At 46.9% G+C, this 15,501-nt stretch overlaps 1 protein-coding gene across 2 annotated transcripts in view; it reads left to right on the forward strand.

The window, feature by feature from the left end:
* tnrc6c2 (trinucleotide repeat containing adaptor 6C2) overlaps nucleotides 1–15,501 on the forward strand; it is a 47,407-nt gene that overhangs the window by 16,828 nt on the left and 15,078 nt on the right. Inside the window, exons 4-5 of one of the 2 annotated variants that reach the window (XM_079159102.1) lie at nucleotides 4,012–4,425; nucleotides 12,131–14,779. In XM_079159102.1, coding sequence (XP_079015228.1) covers nucleotides 4,012–4,425; nucleotides 12,131–14,779 — 3,063 coding nt within the window. The remainder of the gene's footprint in view (nucleotides 1–4,011; nucleotides 4,426–12,130; nucleotides 14,780–15,501) is intronic. The other variant, XM_079159103.1, reaches the window with a different exon arrangement.

The following is a 15,501-nucleotide window of genomic DNA, read 5'->3' on the forward strand; positions in this document are numbered from 1 at the left end:
CTCAGGGAACCAATCACGGTTGTTCTCATGCGACAGTTGTTCTTGTTCGATAACAGAAACCCCACCGTCTTGCCCGCCATGCCTCCGTATGGATTATTAACTCTATATCTGATTTCTTTATGCATTTCCCTCTGCCTTGCATGCCCCCCCACCCCTCTCTTCATCTATGCTCACTTGCTCTCTATCCGTACGCAGTTGCTCTTTCCGTCGCTCTCTCTCATTGTGTGTAATTAACCATTTAGTGTGAAGAAGGGCTATAATTAAAAGTTTGGTGCAAGGTTGCAGTGAGCACCTCAGCTGGAGGGTTTAATGGAATTTGCAGTGCACTTGATACAAAATGCTAATTTAATTGGCTCTCCTTTTCAACTACAATTAGCAGTACCAAGGCCACAACCGCATTAAAGTCTAAATTTGGCTTTCACAACACCGCTCTCGCTCGCGCCGCTGTAACTTAAACATGTCTGCACTGCACTCTGCCAGTGGAGTCGGTAAAGTGATTATTTTCAGCAGTCTGTTTTTGTCTCTCCGCGTCATGTGTTGGTTTCTCCCCAGGATGATATCTAACCGTTAGTCTAATGTAGTTGGAAAGATTGCTCATAGTCCAACTTCTTTCTTCTTCTACCGCTTCATCACTTTTGTGGTCGGAGGATGATTTCTGGTCACTTGCGAGCCCCTGATATGTAGATATAGACGTGAATAGAAATGTAAGAAATATGTTTTTGGTATTGGAGTTAATAGTTCTAGGAATGAAATTCAGCCCCCAAAGGAAGCGCTCCATAAGCAGAGAGACCCCGTTCGTCATCCAGTTGAAATGCAATAAGCTTGCAGCTTCACTAATGCACTGTGTGGATGATTCTTCGTTGCCTCTCGCTGGCAGCGTGCTCTTCACTTTCCTCATTTAATCTTTTACAGACGCACTCTCTCATCTGAGGGGTTTCCCCACGTTTCTCTAATTCGTTCCTTGGTAGTCTTTTTCGCCAACCCCCCTCCTCTTCAAAAGCACTTACCCATCCATCATGGATTAAGAAAAAGATCTCTCCTCTAAATAATAAGGGCGTCTCAGTAAATGTGTTTACGTTTGTTCAGGGCAAGAGGGGAGCTGTGTGTCTCTCACACATACTGCTGTCCTCCAGTTTTGCCATCTCATTTGTGTGTGTGTGTTAGCGTGCATAGACACACTGCTTCCCTCTCAGGAGAACATTCATTCTCACTGATCCACTTGTTAAATACAGATGACACCATAGATGGCTCCGCGTTACCCAGCTGGATCGTGTTACAGCAGCACTGTTCATGAAAGATGACAGATCATTTTAGCTTCATTTTTCTTCTCTTTTTTTTTTTTGCGAGCACAAATTAATTGAACAGGTTAGTGTTAGGTTATCGTGATTATGTTAGAGACGGATGCCATTGCTTGTGCAGGAGAAACGTGCTACATGAGGGAGTTGCAGCATGGATACATGTAGTGTCTGTGTCGTTACTACAACAACACAGACACAGTGTGGAGCTGCAGGGTGTGTGTGCGCTAAGGGACTCCTGTGTTCTGGGTTCATCCGAGAAAAGTGGAAGAAGACAAAGAGCTCATCTTTGAATTAGTCCACCTGCTTTAGTCCAAATAATTTAGTTTCTTGCTTGTCATCTCGTCGGGGACGTTGGTACATTAACTGTCATTTAAATCTCAAAAGATATTAATTAACTATTCCTCTAATTTAAAAGACTTCTGCACACAATTTTGCAGTCGGCAGGCTTCTGTTTGAGCAGCGTGCAACAACCCTATAGTGCAAACTGCATCCCGGTAGGTCCTGGGCCATTGGAAAGGACAGTGAGGAAAGGGGGCAGGGCAGCGAGTATTCACCGTCCAGCTGTCTGATTGGTCGAGGCAGCGTCAGGCGGGGGCCGAGATGGATTTAATCAGAGATGTGCGTCACCAGCTGCAGTTCCAAGCCAACAGCCAGCCTGATACTGCTGGAGGGGGCCGTCTCTTTCTCTCTCACTCTCGCTCTTTCTCTCTTTCTCTCTTTCTCTCTTGTATTTTTATGTTTTTTGGAAAAAAGTAGAGGCGCACGTGTTTGTGCCCGTGTGGAAGTGAGTGTGTCTGTGAAGGGCGTCTTCAATGGAAGAAAGCAAGGTTTTGCCTTCAAATACTGCACTACATATGTAGTTCCCTCTACGCAGAGGGCTTTTATTTTGGAACTTTATCTGTGTTGCCGCATATTGAAGTTTGCTACACATCACTGCCTTCTCTGTGTGTCAGCAGGTCGGCAGCCTTCTGGATTAGTGTTGTGCTCACCGAGAGGGCCTCTGTTTTTCAGCTTTCAGACGAGCTCTTGGCAGGCACACTGAATACCTTTGGCACTCTGAATGCACTTCCTCCAGTGTGGCAGCTTTGGCCTGTGTGTGTGTGTGTGTGTATGTGAGAGACTTTGTGGTTAATTGGCAACACTGCAGTACAGCACTACTGTAGGAAATAGTTCTCACACTGGACAAAGTTAGGCTTCAATGAACAAATTATTTCCACTGCATTAATTTCCCACTATTTCATGCTCTCTCTCTCTCTCTCCCCCCCTCCTCCCTTGAGTGAAGGCAGCCTCAGCTGTTGTGTAGAGCAGCCACATCTATAGGGAGTATAGAAGACAACATCATCAACGCATTTACCCATGGACCAGGAAACTGCAATTCACGGCAGCTCTTAGGTCACTAGCAATTGGCAGCCATAATGAAGGCAGCCGCTTCTGAGCAGCGGGGAGTAAAAGCAGCGCCACACTGGATCTCGTTAAGGTTCCTCATGGGAGCATACAGCCACAGACACACACCGACATCCTCTTCAGCTTCCTCAGTAGGAATTATTCGGTGTCAGACAGTATTTTTTTTTTTTCCTCAGCACCCCGGAGAGGAAACTTTAGCCAAGCCAATCTCTTTGGTTGCTAGCTGTCCAGGTCCTGCTAATAATAACACCACTCGGGCTAACGCTCAATTAGATGGCTGGCCGGTCACTGGAACCACAGGGAAAGGGTCAGGCTGAGGCCAAACCAGCAAGGAAAGGTGTGTGTGCGTGTGCGTGTGTGTGTGTGTGTGTGTGCGTGTGTGTGTGTGTGTGTGTGTTTAATGAAGAGGAAAGGAGGTGTCTCCATGTGTTTGTGTGTTCAGTCAGCAGAAAAAAATATGACCTTTCCATGGAGTGCGTCTGGGCCAGTAACATATGTTCGACAAAAGGATGCATGAGGCAGTTCATTTAAAGGGACAGTCCACACCAACGTGCAGTGCATACTGAAAGATTCAATTATACACACCTGCCGAGTACTATACATATAATAGAATGCACAAACTTACACTTCTGGAGACTTGGTGAACATTTGTCTGTTGCACATTCATCCCAGCAAATTGGGCCGTTCCATCACACACTGCTGTAACGTAACTGGGCAATATTACAGATATGATGTTGATATCGTGACGTGAGACTAGATATCGTCTTAGATTTTGTGTATCGTAACATGTCATAAGTGTCATCTTTTCCTGGTTTTAAAGGCTGCATTACAGTAGAGTGATGTCATTTTCTAAACTTACCAGACTGTTGAAGCTGCTGTATTATTTGCCATATTCCACTTAGTCATTATAGCCACATTACTGATGATTAATTATCAAAAATCTGATGTAAATATTTTGTGAAAGCACCATTAGTTAACCCTACAATATCCTCGGCCTATCGAGGCATTTTTTCCTATTATGAAGTAATAATATAACATAAAAAAACTTGATTTGGGCTACCAAGGAATTGATTAAACTGGACTAATGCTCAGGAAAACCACACTTTCAGTCATGACAGACATTTCAACTGCAGGGTTTACTTCCCCCTCCCATAATTTAAGCCACTATTGTTCTTTTTGTCAGATGTCAGTACTACCCAGTCAAATATATTTTTGGTTATATAAAGGTCTAATAATGAGTTAACCCAGACATTAATACCTTGCTACCTGCGTGTGTCTTTCTGTGTGCCCGTGTGCTGTGTCCATCCAGTGCCAGAGCCTGCTCCCACTAAGCCCAGTCCCGGCCCGCCCCACCACCTCCACCCCGCCAGCCCTACGCTGCCCCTCTCCTCCTCCTCCTCCTCTTCTTCTTCTGGCAATGGCAAGCGCGCCTCCTCCAGTAGCCAACTCCCGACCCAGACTCCCCCTCAGCAGCAGTGCCAGTTGTCCTCTGCCAGTGCTCGCTACCCGCCCAGAGAGGTGCCCCCGCGCTTCCGCCAGCAGGAGCACAAGCAGCTACTGAAGAGAGGCCAGCCACTGCCTGCAGGAGCCCTCAGCGCTCTCACCCTCTCCTGTTCCTCTTCCTCCTCCTCTTCGCCCTCATCATCTTACTCTTCTTCTTCTACGACTACCAGCAGCACTTCCCCAAACTCTGCCACGTCCACTGCGAGCAAACGCCACCCAGGTTTGTGTAAATACAGTAAAAAATATACATTTTAAATTGCCCTGGATTTGATTCCTGATTTTTTTTTTTTTTTTCATTTAAACGCTTTTTTGGGGGCCGTGTACAAATTGTTTCACCCTTTAAACTTCGGTGTGATTTTGTTTTCATTTTAGTATATTTTGGCTGCGTGTTGAGTGATATTTCACTCAATGAGCTAATTAAGTTGTCCTTTAAATCCATCACTCTGCTTCCACCTTTGTTACATTCCCAAATGTTGAGAGAAATGCAGTAACATGCAGTTTTATTTTTTTAGATCCCACGTTAAGCTATATTTCAGGGTTTGTTTGCACAGATACGGCGGTGTGCAAAGCAGCATTGACAGATTTACTGCACTGTAAGCATAATAAATTACGGTGATTATAATTGTAGTTTAACGGCGCACCTTCACTTCCTTCGGTGTTAAATAATGTCCAGATACAGCTCTTAAATGATGTGGGTAGGCTGACCAGCAGTTTTCAATTGGCTGCTGTCCTTACTTTCCATTTCTTTGGCCGTCTTATAGCTATATGCTCGTGTCCAACTGTGCTATTGGTGTGCAGGTCTGGATATGCAAGTGCTTCTAACATTGGCAATAATAACGCCAAATTCTTTCCACGCCTTGGAAAAATCCTGGTTGGAGGTTTTAGCCTAAGTCAGAAGAACACAGTTGAGTTCTTCAAGCCTCTGCGTGCTCTTTAGCTCTTTAGCTCGACTCACAGGACCACACACACACACACACACACACACTCACACACACTCACACACACGTACACTCACCTCATCTCAGACCTCCGTAGCCAGCGGTAATCTTTTAATGAAGTCACCGGTGGCCCCTAAGATCACTAATACTGAACCTGCCTCAAGGTGCTCATTGTGAGGCTGCTCGTGTGTATTTCTATATGATAATAAAGGATGGCCATGATTTATTTATATCATGGCAATTATATCTTTTTTTTTTCTCTCACTTTATGGACACCCAAGATTTTTCTTTTTTTTTAAATTGCTGTCATTATTTCTGGGTGCGTTCGTCCAAAGGTTTTTTTTTTCTTTTCTTTGTAAAGCAATCACAACCATCTGCTTGATGATGTACACACACGTCCTCTAGCACAGGACACAGTGAAGAGCATAGATTTAAGGATGTCTCTGTAGCACACCACGCAATGTTTTCATGTCCAGGTTAGCAGGAACGCACATGAGTGTCTGCTTGCATCAATGCTGCTTTGCCGCCTTTCAATTACCGACTCAACATTCTCGCTCGTCGGCAAACTACAGCCCTCTGCATCACGGAGGCAACTGGTCCTTGTATGCTCTGTCGCCAATATCCTCGTACTCGGGCCACCAATCACAGCATCAGACTAAAGGGGAGGCTTTATTTTTTGCTTTTTTTGCAAGTTGTGCCTTATTTAGTGGCTCATTCAATGTAGACTTTTTCTTCGGTGCAGGGATTCCCCAGCTGTGGTTCAGGCACTACATTTGGCTGCTCACTCAAGAGAAGCAATACCTCTAAACCCTTTTGATTTCAAAAGAACATATCTCTCATTTTGAGCTCCCCTGGTTGAGCGTATTAACCCATAATGTCATTATTATTGTCCGAGTCCAGCGGTTGTTGTCCTGTCTGGCCTTCACCTGGCCCCAGTTTTCCCAGGGGCGTCTCAGTACAACCCAGCCAATGGCGTAGTAGCCATTGGCTGGGTTTCCACCTCCTTCCCCTCTCGTTTTTTTTTGTCTCGAGGGCCTCCCCCTCACAGCCGGTTCTATCCCCCCCGCCTCGCTAATAGCCTCAAGCTAGTGGCCCTGTTGGTGCAAAGATTGTGGCATACATAATTTAGAGAGAGGACGTTGTAGTTCAACTTACTACCCTGCACTTCTGCACTGCCTCTGCTATATTTACATAAAACATTACTACTGTAGTAGTAGCAAAGCTTGGTAAATAACTTAAAATTGACACAAATGGAACTAGACCAGGTCTTTCTCTTGTACGGCTGTGGTGGTTTTTGTAGCGTTATGAAGGATGTGAAATGGAAATGGAGTTACAACAGAACACCTTATTTACGCATGACTTCTATGTTTGCCAGGATACATATTTGCAACTCTGTGCTTATTATTATGTGCATCAGTATCATAGATAAGATAATAATTTATAGCCTTTTCTCAATCTGAATTTATACATCAAAATGTATTTTGTCAATCCGGCCTGCAAGCACGGATGGAAAGTTTTCAGTGTAACTGTTGGTCAGGGATGAATCCTGTTTTGAGGACATTTTTTTTTCTGACCTCTCTGGTGAGGTTACTGTGGCCCAGAGGGATGTGATGATGTTCCTTCACACACTTCCACTCGCACATGCAAAGACGAACACATGTACATAGATGTAGTGGCTGTGCAGCAGCAAAAGCACACGAGTCTGACCTAGTTGTGTCCTCTCAGATCTGTGTCTGCCTTGCAGGCCAGCTGGCTGAGTTTAAAGGGTATGCAAGCGCACACTCACACACACACACACACACACACACACACACACACACACACACACGTTTAGTTTATAAGCCACTGCAGTAATATTGGGTAGATATCCTAAGGTGGTTGAATGCACTTCCTTTGACCCATTTTCTGGTTACTTTCCTCACATTTTGATAAGAAAAAAAACCCATACTGGATTCATTCAGAAGCCATATTGAATTTAAGTGTGTGTGATTTATAACATTCCCGCTGGCTATCCGCACACACTGCCCCCATCCACAAAGTCTGAAAAGGTATCCCCCTCTTAATTCAAGGGGCATTCACACCACTCCCACGTAACCTCCGCTCTCCGAACCCCATTTAATTGTCCCAAACACCAGACAGACACCCCCTGTCCCCTCTCCCTCCCTCCCCCGTCCCACACCCACCATCCCAGTCTCTCCAGCTGACTGGGGACCATTAAGTAGTCCGGACCAGCCAGCAGCCATCCAGACAGGCTCCCCAGTAGCAGGTGCTGGAGGGGAGGGAGGGGGGGGGATTCTCAAGACTGTGGGAACTGCGGACCAACAGCTGTTTGTTGGTCCCCCAGACAGAGCATGCAGCCAGAAGGCACTCTGCTGGGTGCTGTTAAAACACTTGGCCCTTTCATTTGGGCCCTTTTGATCTGCAGGTAAAGCAGTTGTGTTGGTTTCTTTTCGTAAAAATAAAAAAATCTGTATAATGTTCTTCAAGTACCATCTCACGGGCATGTAGGTCTGCCTCTTCAAACATGGTGCCATTTAAGATGTAAAAATAACTCCCACTTAGATTACTTTTTAAAATCATAATCACAAGAGCACTTGGCCCTAATGAAGCCAGGGAGGTATAGATTGCCCCATGTGCACACACACACACACACACACACACACACACACACACACACACACACACACACAAGTGAGAGAACCCCCTAGTGGCTTAATTAATCCAGCCTCTGTCAGGGAAACCGGAGAAGTCACCATGGTCTCGCTCTCCTGTTTTTCCTCTTCTCTCTGCAGAGGTAAACAGACATGAATAATGAGCTTTTTAAAGCCTCCTGTGACCATTTCCTCAGTCTTTCTTTTCCTCCCCGCTTCCGGAAAAACAAGTACGCCGTCTTTGATACGAGGGGGGCGTAAAGCGCCCCCTCAAAGGGAGACGGAGAGGGTCTATTTGAGGACAAAAGGCTCCTAAACGTCCCCTCCTGCTCTCGTTCTGGTCTTGCGTCACCCGGCGGTTTGGAAACCGAGCAAAGCCTTCGGCTCACAGTCGAACGGAGGATTCCATTTATTGCCACACTGTATCTCGTAGTCTGTTCATGTTTTCTCCCACCGTCTCCCTTTCTTTTCCCTCGCCACTGCAAGTGCCGACCCCTCCCCCCAGACTATCCCTCGATCTCTCCCTACCTCGCTCTCTCTCCATGTCCCCTTGCCTCTCATTTCTTTCAAAGGGGAGGGGAGGCATTTCAATCTTGGCTACCTGCCCGTTTCTATGATGGCAGCGAGTCTCATTATCAGAAGCTCATCTTCTTGCTTATTTCTGCTATTTAGCTGCAGTGCAGGTTCTCTGAGGAGAACAAGCCTGTATCTGAGCAGCCCTGCTCCCTGTTGGAAGCATGAGGAGCCATAGAGGGCCACATAGTTTTTTTATTTTTGACCCTTTTTTCATTCACAAAGCGTAACAGGAGACTGCCCTCCTAATTGCAACCAGAGTGAAAGCAGCAACACATTACTGACACATGGTTGCAAATGGTCGATGGAAATAATTGTCCCCTTTTTTGTTGCTGTCCCCCCGCCACCCCCCTTCCCCCCCCAGCTAAATCAAGGCTTTGCCAAGAATCAGCAGACCTTTCTATTGGAATGTCTGCGGGAGTCCAAAGGGGAACAATCGGGTCATGTTGAGGTTTGCATTAGTCCACATGTGTTCATATTTACAGAGGTAGACACAATAGCACTAGCATCCATTACAGTACAATGCAATCCAATGCAATAGTCCAGCGATAAATACCTTCTTTTGTGGAGCTAATACTGTTCCCCTTTTGTTACCCACGTTATTTGCACTGCACTCAGTTGCACAAATGCCTGCACACACTGCACATGCTATTAATACAAGCTCGGCCTGCCAGTAGCAGTGGTGTACTGGTGGGTAGTTAGCTCTCAGACATGCTAAGAGGATATCTGTGTGAGCGCTCTGAGAGTGGCGCTGGGGCACCTCTCCTTATTTTTCCACTCTTCCGCACGCTATCTCGTTTCTCCCTGACTGACCCCTTTTTATCCACGCACTCCCTTTTGCTGTCCTTTTTTGTTTTATGTGAGTTTTGCTGCTTGGATTTTGGCTTGTTCACAGTGTCTGTGACAGGCGTGATAAAAGTATGGCTGCTTTCCAGGCTTTGATTAACTTATCATGTAACCTATTTTTCAACTCTTCAGGAAACAAAATGTGCAAATGAGACCGAGACAAAGGGAGAGAGAGAGAGAGAGATGCACCGGGTGGGTGAGGGGTCTACCGAACAAAATGTTCCTGAGGCTGCAGTCTCTGAGCTCCCTGGCTATGCATGTTTCAGGTCTGATAAAATGGCACTTCTCTTTGCTCGCAAAGATAGAATTGACAGAGCTGGGACTAAAATGGAAAGACGGGGTAACGTCAGTGGCTTTTTAATGATGCTGTCATAAACAAAACACCTACAAGCCACTGACAGTTTGAAGTGGTAACTGAAAGGACCGGCTGTTTTGGTTTTGTCCTTTTCTTTACAAATTCACTGGGGGGCATGCCTGCATGCACTAACTATGAAAATTGTAGAGAAAGAATATTGGTTATTCTCAGCATGACTATCCCTCCATGTCAAAACACCTAATCAACAATTGGAACGTCTTTAACCCATCTGTTCAATGAATACAATAGTTCAGTTGTTTCCAAGTCCCTTGAATATCTCCCAAAATTATTCCTTAATTCACTTCAGCTTGCTGTATTTTGGGCACCGGGCAGTTTTCCGCCTGACTATTTTTTTTTTTCTCTCCACTTTTTAAGAATGAAAGTTTGCTCGGGAACATTTCTGTGAAAGCATTACTTGGACATTTGTCATGCAAACTGAAATTAGGCTGTCGCCTTGACTCTCAAGCCCAATTTATTGTCAGATGGCAGAAAAAAACGGATAAAAAGTCCAGTTGAAGCTTCCTCATTGAAGGCTCACATCTGTCTTGTTTTTAAGTTCAAACAACTCCTACATTTCCTCCAAACCAATTGTCACGGTCACAGCAGTTGTGAGGGATCACTTTATGGTGGTGTTTCAGTTGTTGTTGTTTTTTCTGTGCTTAACTGATTGTTAACGGAGTGCAGACTAGTGTTTGTGTGTGTGTGTGTGTGTGTGTGTGCGCGTGTGTGTGTGTGCCATCAGTCTGACGACCCTGAGCGATAAAGCTGCCTGGGGAGTGGAGATAAGTGTGTTCAGGCGAAAATTGCATTCGCAGGCACTCTGTGGCATGTTGCGCAGTATCTTAAAGCCACATATCTGCCAGCGTTTTTTAAAACCGACTCTTCCCTCATCTGACTGGATTGTTTTGACCACTGGGTCTTTATCTCATGATGGATAACGTATAGCTATTATGGAAATCACTGCAACAATCTGATGGAAACTAATAGCAGAGTAATGGAAGGTAAAACAGCTTTAATTACCAAACAGGGCAAATATTTTACGAACCCAGCCTGGGTCTTCTAATTAAAGGTTAGTGAGCCACGCTTACTGCAGCTGCTCAGGAGGGTAGCCGGAGATGTATTATTGTCTAGTAGGCTTCTAATGCTTATTAAAAACGACTGCTTTTGTTGGATATGGTTTGGCATCACGCTTTGTTCATTGCGTGGATGAATTTCTCCCTTCATACCCTTGCCTTGGCATGTGCACTTCTTCAGATTTCTAGCAGTTGAGGCCTAGTGGTTAGGATGTTTGCATGCAGGATCGATACCCTCCCTGCTCTCACCCACTAGCATTAATAAGATCATTGATTATCTGCCTCCCACTGATTGATTACCCCTTTACAGCATTGAATCAGTCTATTATTACTCCCCCCTCTAATGAGATGCTTTTGTGGCTAATGAAAGTGCTTGTGTGCGATACCATGTTGATAAGAGAACTGTTGGAAATGCTCTGTTTTTTGGCAGTGTGGTATTGAATTTGTTAATCGTGCTTAATGCCTTTAAGTAGTAGGACCAAGATTTAGATGCAGTCTTTACTTCCCTGATTGTGATCAAATATTTATCCACACGCATATGCATTATTATGTATTTGCAGGTAGTGAGAAGCTGGCAGACGAGCACACAAATACAGTATCCACACAGGCTTGGAGGAAGTGTTTTGTGGTGTCTTAGTGCGGTGCGGCTGGAGGAGGAGTAGGCCCAGCGGGGCGTAGGGAGTGATGGATGAGAAGCAGTCCTGGTTTCATTCCAATAAATGAGCGGCGTTCCACTTGGGCTTCCCTTCACATCCCTAGCCAGTGAAGCCACGATGGAGACGGATGGGCCGCTCTCTGCTGGGTGTTAGAGAGCAGAGGGGAGATAGGGAGGAATTAAAGGGTGAGGTAAGAGAGGGGAGACATGGACAGAGAGAGAAAAGGGGGAAGAGAAGGAATAAGGGCAGCTTGTTAGTGAGAGGGATGTAAGGGGCATTGACAAGACAGCTAGGGAAGAGGAAAGGAGTTGGAGAAAGAAGTTAGGGGAAAAGTTGAGAAGGAAGAAAGATGGATAAAGGAAAGAGAGAGAGAGAGAGAGAGAGAGAGAGAGAGGGCTCCATCTCCCCGTTTCTGTTTGGCCGACCAGGGCAAGGATATATATATGTCATATATGCCAGAGCTAATATGACATGTGGCACGCTTGGCTGTGCATTTTGATTATGTGTTGGATTGTGGAACGTGCAAGTGTGACCATTTCCTGCCAAGGAGTCTGATTGCTAGCATTAACCAACCAAGAAGATAAAATTGTTCCAGGGGACTTACGGCGCTAGTATTACATGATGTTCTTTAGTCTAACTTAATGTATTTTTTCTTTCCCCATCCCCTTTTTTAATCCCTTTTTATTTTCTCTACCCTTTGTCTCTACTGCTGTTTGTCAATCTCATCTTCATCTTGAATTCTCTCTGACTGACTCATCATCTACACCTACTTTCTGTGTTGTATTTCTTTGTTTCACTCAACCATTGTTTTTTTGTCTCCCTTCTCTCTTTAGACATATCCCTCCAGAGTGGCTCTGTTGCCCAGTATGAGACCTCTCATTGGGGAGACTCTTTGCAAGTTGACAGCTCCTCCAGTGCCAACAGCTGGGACAAAGTGATTACTGACACACGAAGTGACACAGAAGCTTGGCCCTCCATCAGCCGCAGTAGTGACCCCGGCCACCTAGCAGCACCAGAATGCTCCTTGGGCTCAGCGAGCTCTAACACAGACACAAGTGCTGTCACTACCACCAGTAGTAATAGTTTTCTGAGAATGGCCACTGGTGCCGCAGGCCAGCAGGCCCACTACTCCTCTCTTAAAGCTAACAATAACATGATGACAGGACCTGGGTCAGCCAACACATGCGGTAGTAGAGGCTGGGGCTCAGATGGAAAACAAGATGGTATGAATGGTGGTCGAGTAGGGGCTCCCAATAACTGGGGCTCTACCAATTTTAACTTGAACCTCAATCCCAATGCCAACCCATCAGCTTGGCCTGTTCTGGGCCAGGAGGGTGTTGGAGGTTGTGGTATTGGCCCCAATGCGGTGTCAAACTCCCCATCCCTCCCACCAGGTATTAATGGCAATGGAAACATGGCAAATGGGAGCTTGGGAGGTGCCGATAATGGCGGGGGAGGTTGGGGTGGCATGATAAGTGCTAATGAAAATGATCAACAGCACCCTTCAACTAACACAAGCATGTCCTTCAAAATGGAACCGTCTAACCTTAACACTGATGGACCAAACCACACTAAGCAGCAGCAGCAGCAGCAAGCTCAGGAGCCTATGAGCCCTATCCATGGGATAACTGGCTGGGGAGGCCAGTCACCCACTGAATCATCCCAGCTCAATGGGGACACAACAGGCAGCTCTGTATGGGGTAGTGGAGAAAGCAAGGCAGCTGACTCTCCCAAGGACTCAGGCTGGGACTCAACTCCCTCTGGAGGCCGTTCTGCTTGGGGCCGGCAAGGCAGTGGCGGTGGGAGTAGTGGAAGTGGTGGCTGGCACGACTGGGGGAAATCCTCTGGCGGCGGAGATGCATCTAAAGGCTGGGACTCAGTAGATGCTGGTAGCTCTGGTTCAGGCCAAGAGCAACAACCTAGCTCATGGGGCCAGCAGGCCAGAACAGCCCCAGCGAGTGACGGTAGTGGGGACAGCACCGAAAGTCAAACTGGCTGCAGAGACAGGACCTCCAGCACGGATTGTGCCCCTCTGCTACCCCGGCAGGACCTGGACCCTAGGGTGCTTAGTAACACGGGTTGGGGACAGACCCCGATCCGACAGCACACTGTATGGGAGATGGAAGAAGCCAACTCGGATCAAGGGAAGAGCAAAAGCAGCTCAGCCTCCACAGGAGGCCCTAGCTCTCATGTTGGACCCTCATCCATCAATGGAGGTACCATAAACCCGAAAATTAGCCCCAGTCAGAGGCCTGGGTCTGGAGAAAAAAGTGACAGTGAAAGATCATCATCCTCTGGCTGGAGAGCCCCTCCGCCTCAGCCTATCCAAACTGGATCAGGGTGGGGGGACCCCCCACAGTCACACAGCAAAGCGCTGAATGGCACTACCAGTGGCTGGGGTGACCCTTTGCCTCAAAATGGTCCCAGAAATGGAGGCACACCATCCTGGGGTTCTGAGGAAAAGTCATCCAGTTGGAACGATGGCCCGACGAAAAGTCAGCCGACTAACTGGGGAGAGGGCCCCAAAAGCTCCCATGGATGGGGCAACAGTAACGGCGGCCCCAACGGCCCCAACGGCCCCAACGGTTCCAATGGTTCCAACGGTTCCAATGGCCCCAACGGTTCCAATGGCCCCAACGGCCCCAACGGCCCCAACGGCCCCAACGGCCCCAACGGCTCCAACGGCCCCAACGGCTCCAACGGCCCCAACGGCCCCAACGGCCCCAACGGCTCCAACGGCCCGAGCACAGGAGAGTGGGGAGAGGCGGAGGTCAAGAAGAATGGATCATCCAGCAGCATGTGGGAAGGAGAAGGAGGTAATGGAGGAAGTGGTGGATGGAAGGAGAGCCCCAGGGGAGGAAATAGAGGAGGCTGGAATAAGCCTGCTCCTGCTGTGAGTAATAGCAGCTGGGGGGAGATCCCTCGTGCAAACGGCCCAGTGCAGGGGAGCTGGGGCTCTTCCAAGCCCCAGGAAAGCAGCAGCAGCAGCAGCACTGGCAGCGGAGGAGGTGGCAGCATGGGTTCATGGGGTGGTCCTGGTACTGTGAAGCAGAACTCATCGAGCTGGGGAAATGGCAGCAAACCGGACCAAGGCATGGATCCCACTGGTTGGGAAGAGCCCTCCCCTCCCTCTATCCGCAGGAAGATGGAGATTGACGATGGAACGTCCACCTGGGGCAATCCTGGCACAAACTCCAAGACTGCCAACCAGTGGGATCGCACCAGTCCCAATAACAACCCAGGCAACAGCGGCCCACCACCCAGTAAGAGTGGTGGAGTGATTATCCCCAACAATAACAACAATCACTCTGTCGGCCCTGGCAACAACAATCACCATCACACTCACCACATGCACCACCATCCCCATCATGGCCAGCCCCCAGCTCACCTGCAACACCATGGAAACAACAATGGGTCATCCAACAATGGCCCCCCACATCCAGGTGCAGGCCCCCAGGGTAGACCCCCCCTCGCCAACCCAGGTAACACAGGATGACAGTGCTGTTGTGTTAAAAACCTAAATTAAAGTAATGATTGATATTCAGAAAATGTTACAACCAATGTTTATGTTTAGAAGAAAAGCCAAAGACACAGGAATGTTTAAAAATGCAGTATGTATGTATCAAGAAGATTGTCCTAAAAAAAAAAAACAACCTAAAAACCTCACGCTTTAGGGATCCAAAGTGTTTATATGACCGCATACGTATGTTTTACTTAATCGTATTAAGCCTCAGTCTGTCTTGATCAGGAGTCGAAATGAAATATGGGGAGAGACGATTGCTTAAACAGAGTTGTTTTCACTCATTGACACACAAAGTGATACAATTACTAATTAAAAGCATCAATGATTATTCCATTCAAAGATTATTCCTTAAAATAATTCTCTCAATGATTACTAAGCAGATACTGTTGGAGGTATTTAAGGCTTCATAATGGTCATGCATACATAATTAAGACTCTCTGCAGCCAGTTCAAATAGGTCTGTTTGAAGACAAAGGCCATGCATATAGAGATGGCACAGCTCCAACACCCAACATTCTCCTCTCCTTTTGATTGCGAATGAAACCATTGCCCCCTGCTGTTTACGAATTGCAGTGCAGCTACCAAAAGGCATCATGGCCACCTTAAGACACATTTGTGCTGATCAGTTTTACCTAATCACCTAATCAGACTGAGCTTGTCAAGGGCTTGCTGTGGTCAGGAG

Source organism: Pholis gunnellus (genome assembly GCF_910591455.1).
Source record: "Pholis gunnellus genome assembly, chromosome: 5".
Taxonomy (NCBI): Eukaryota; Metazoa; Chordata; class Actinopteri; order Perciformes; family Pholidae; genus Pholis; species Pholis gunnellus.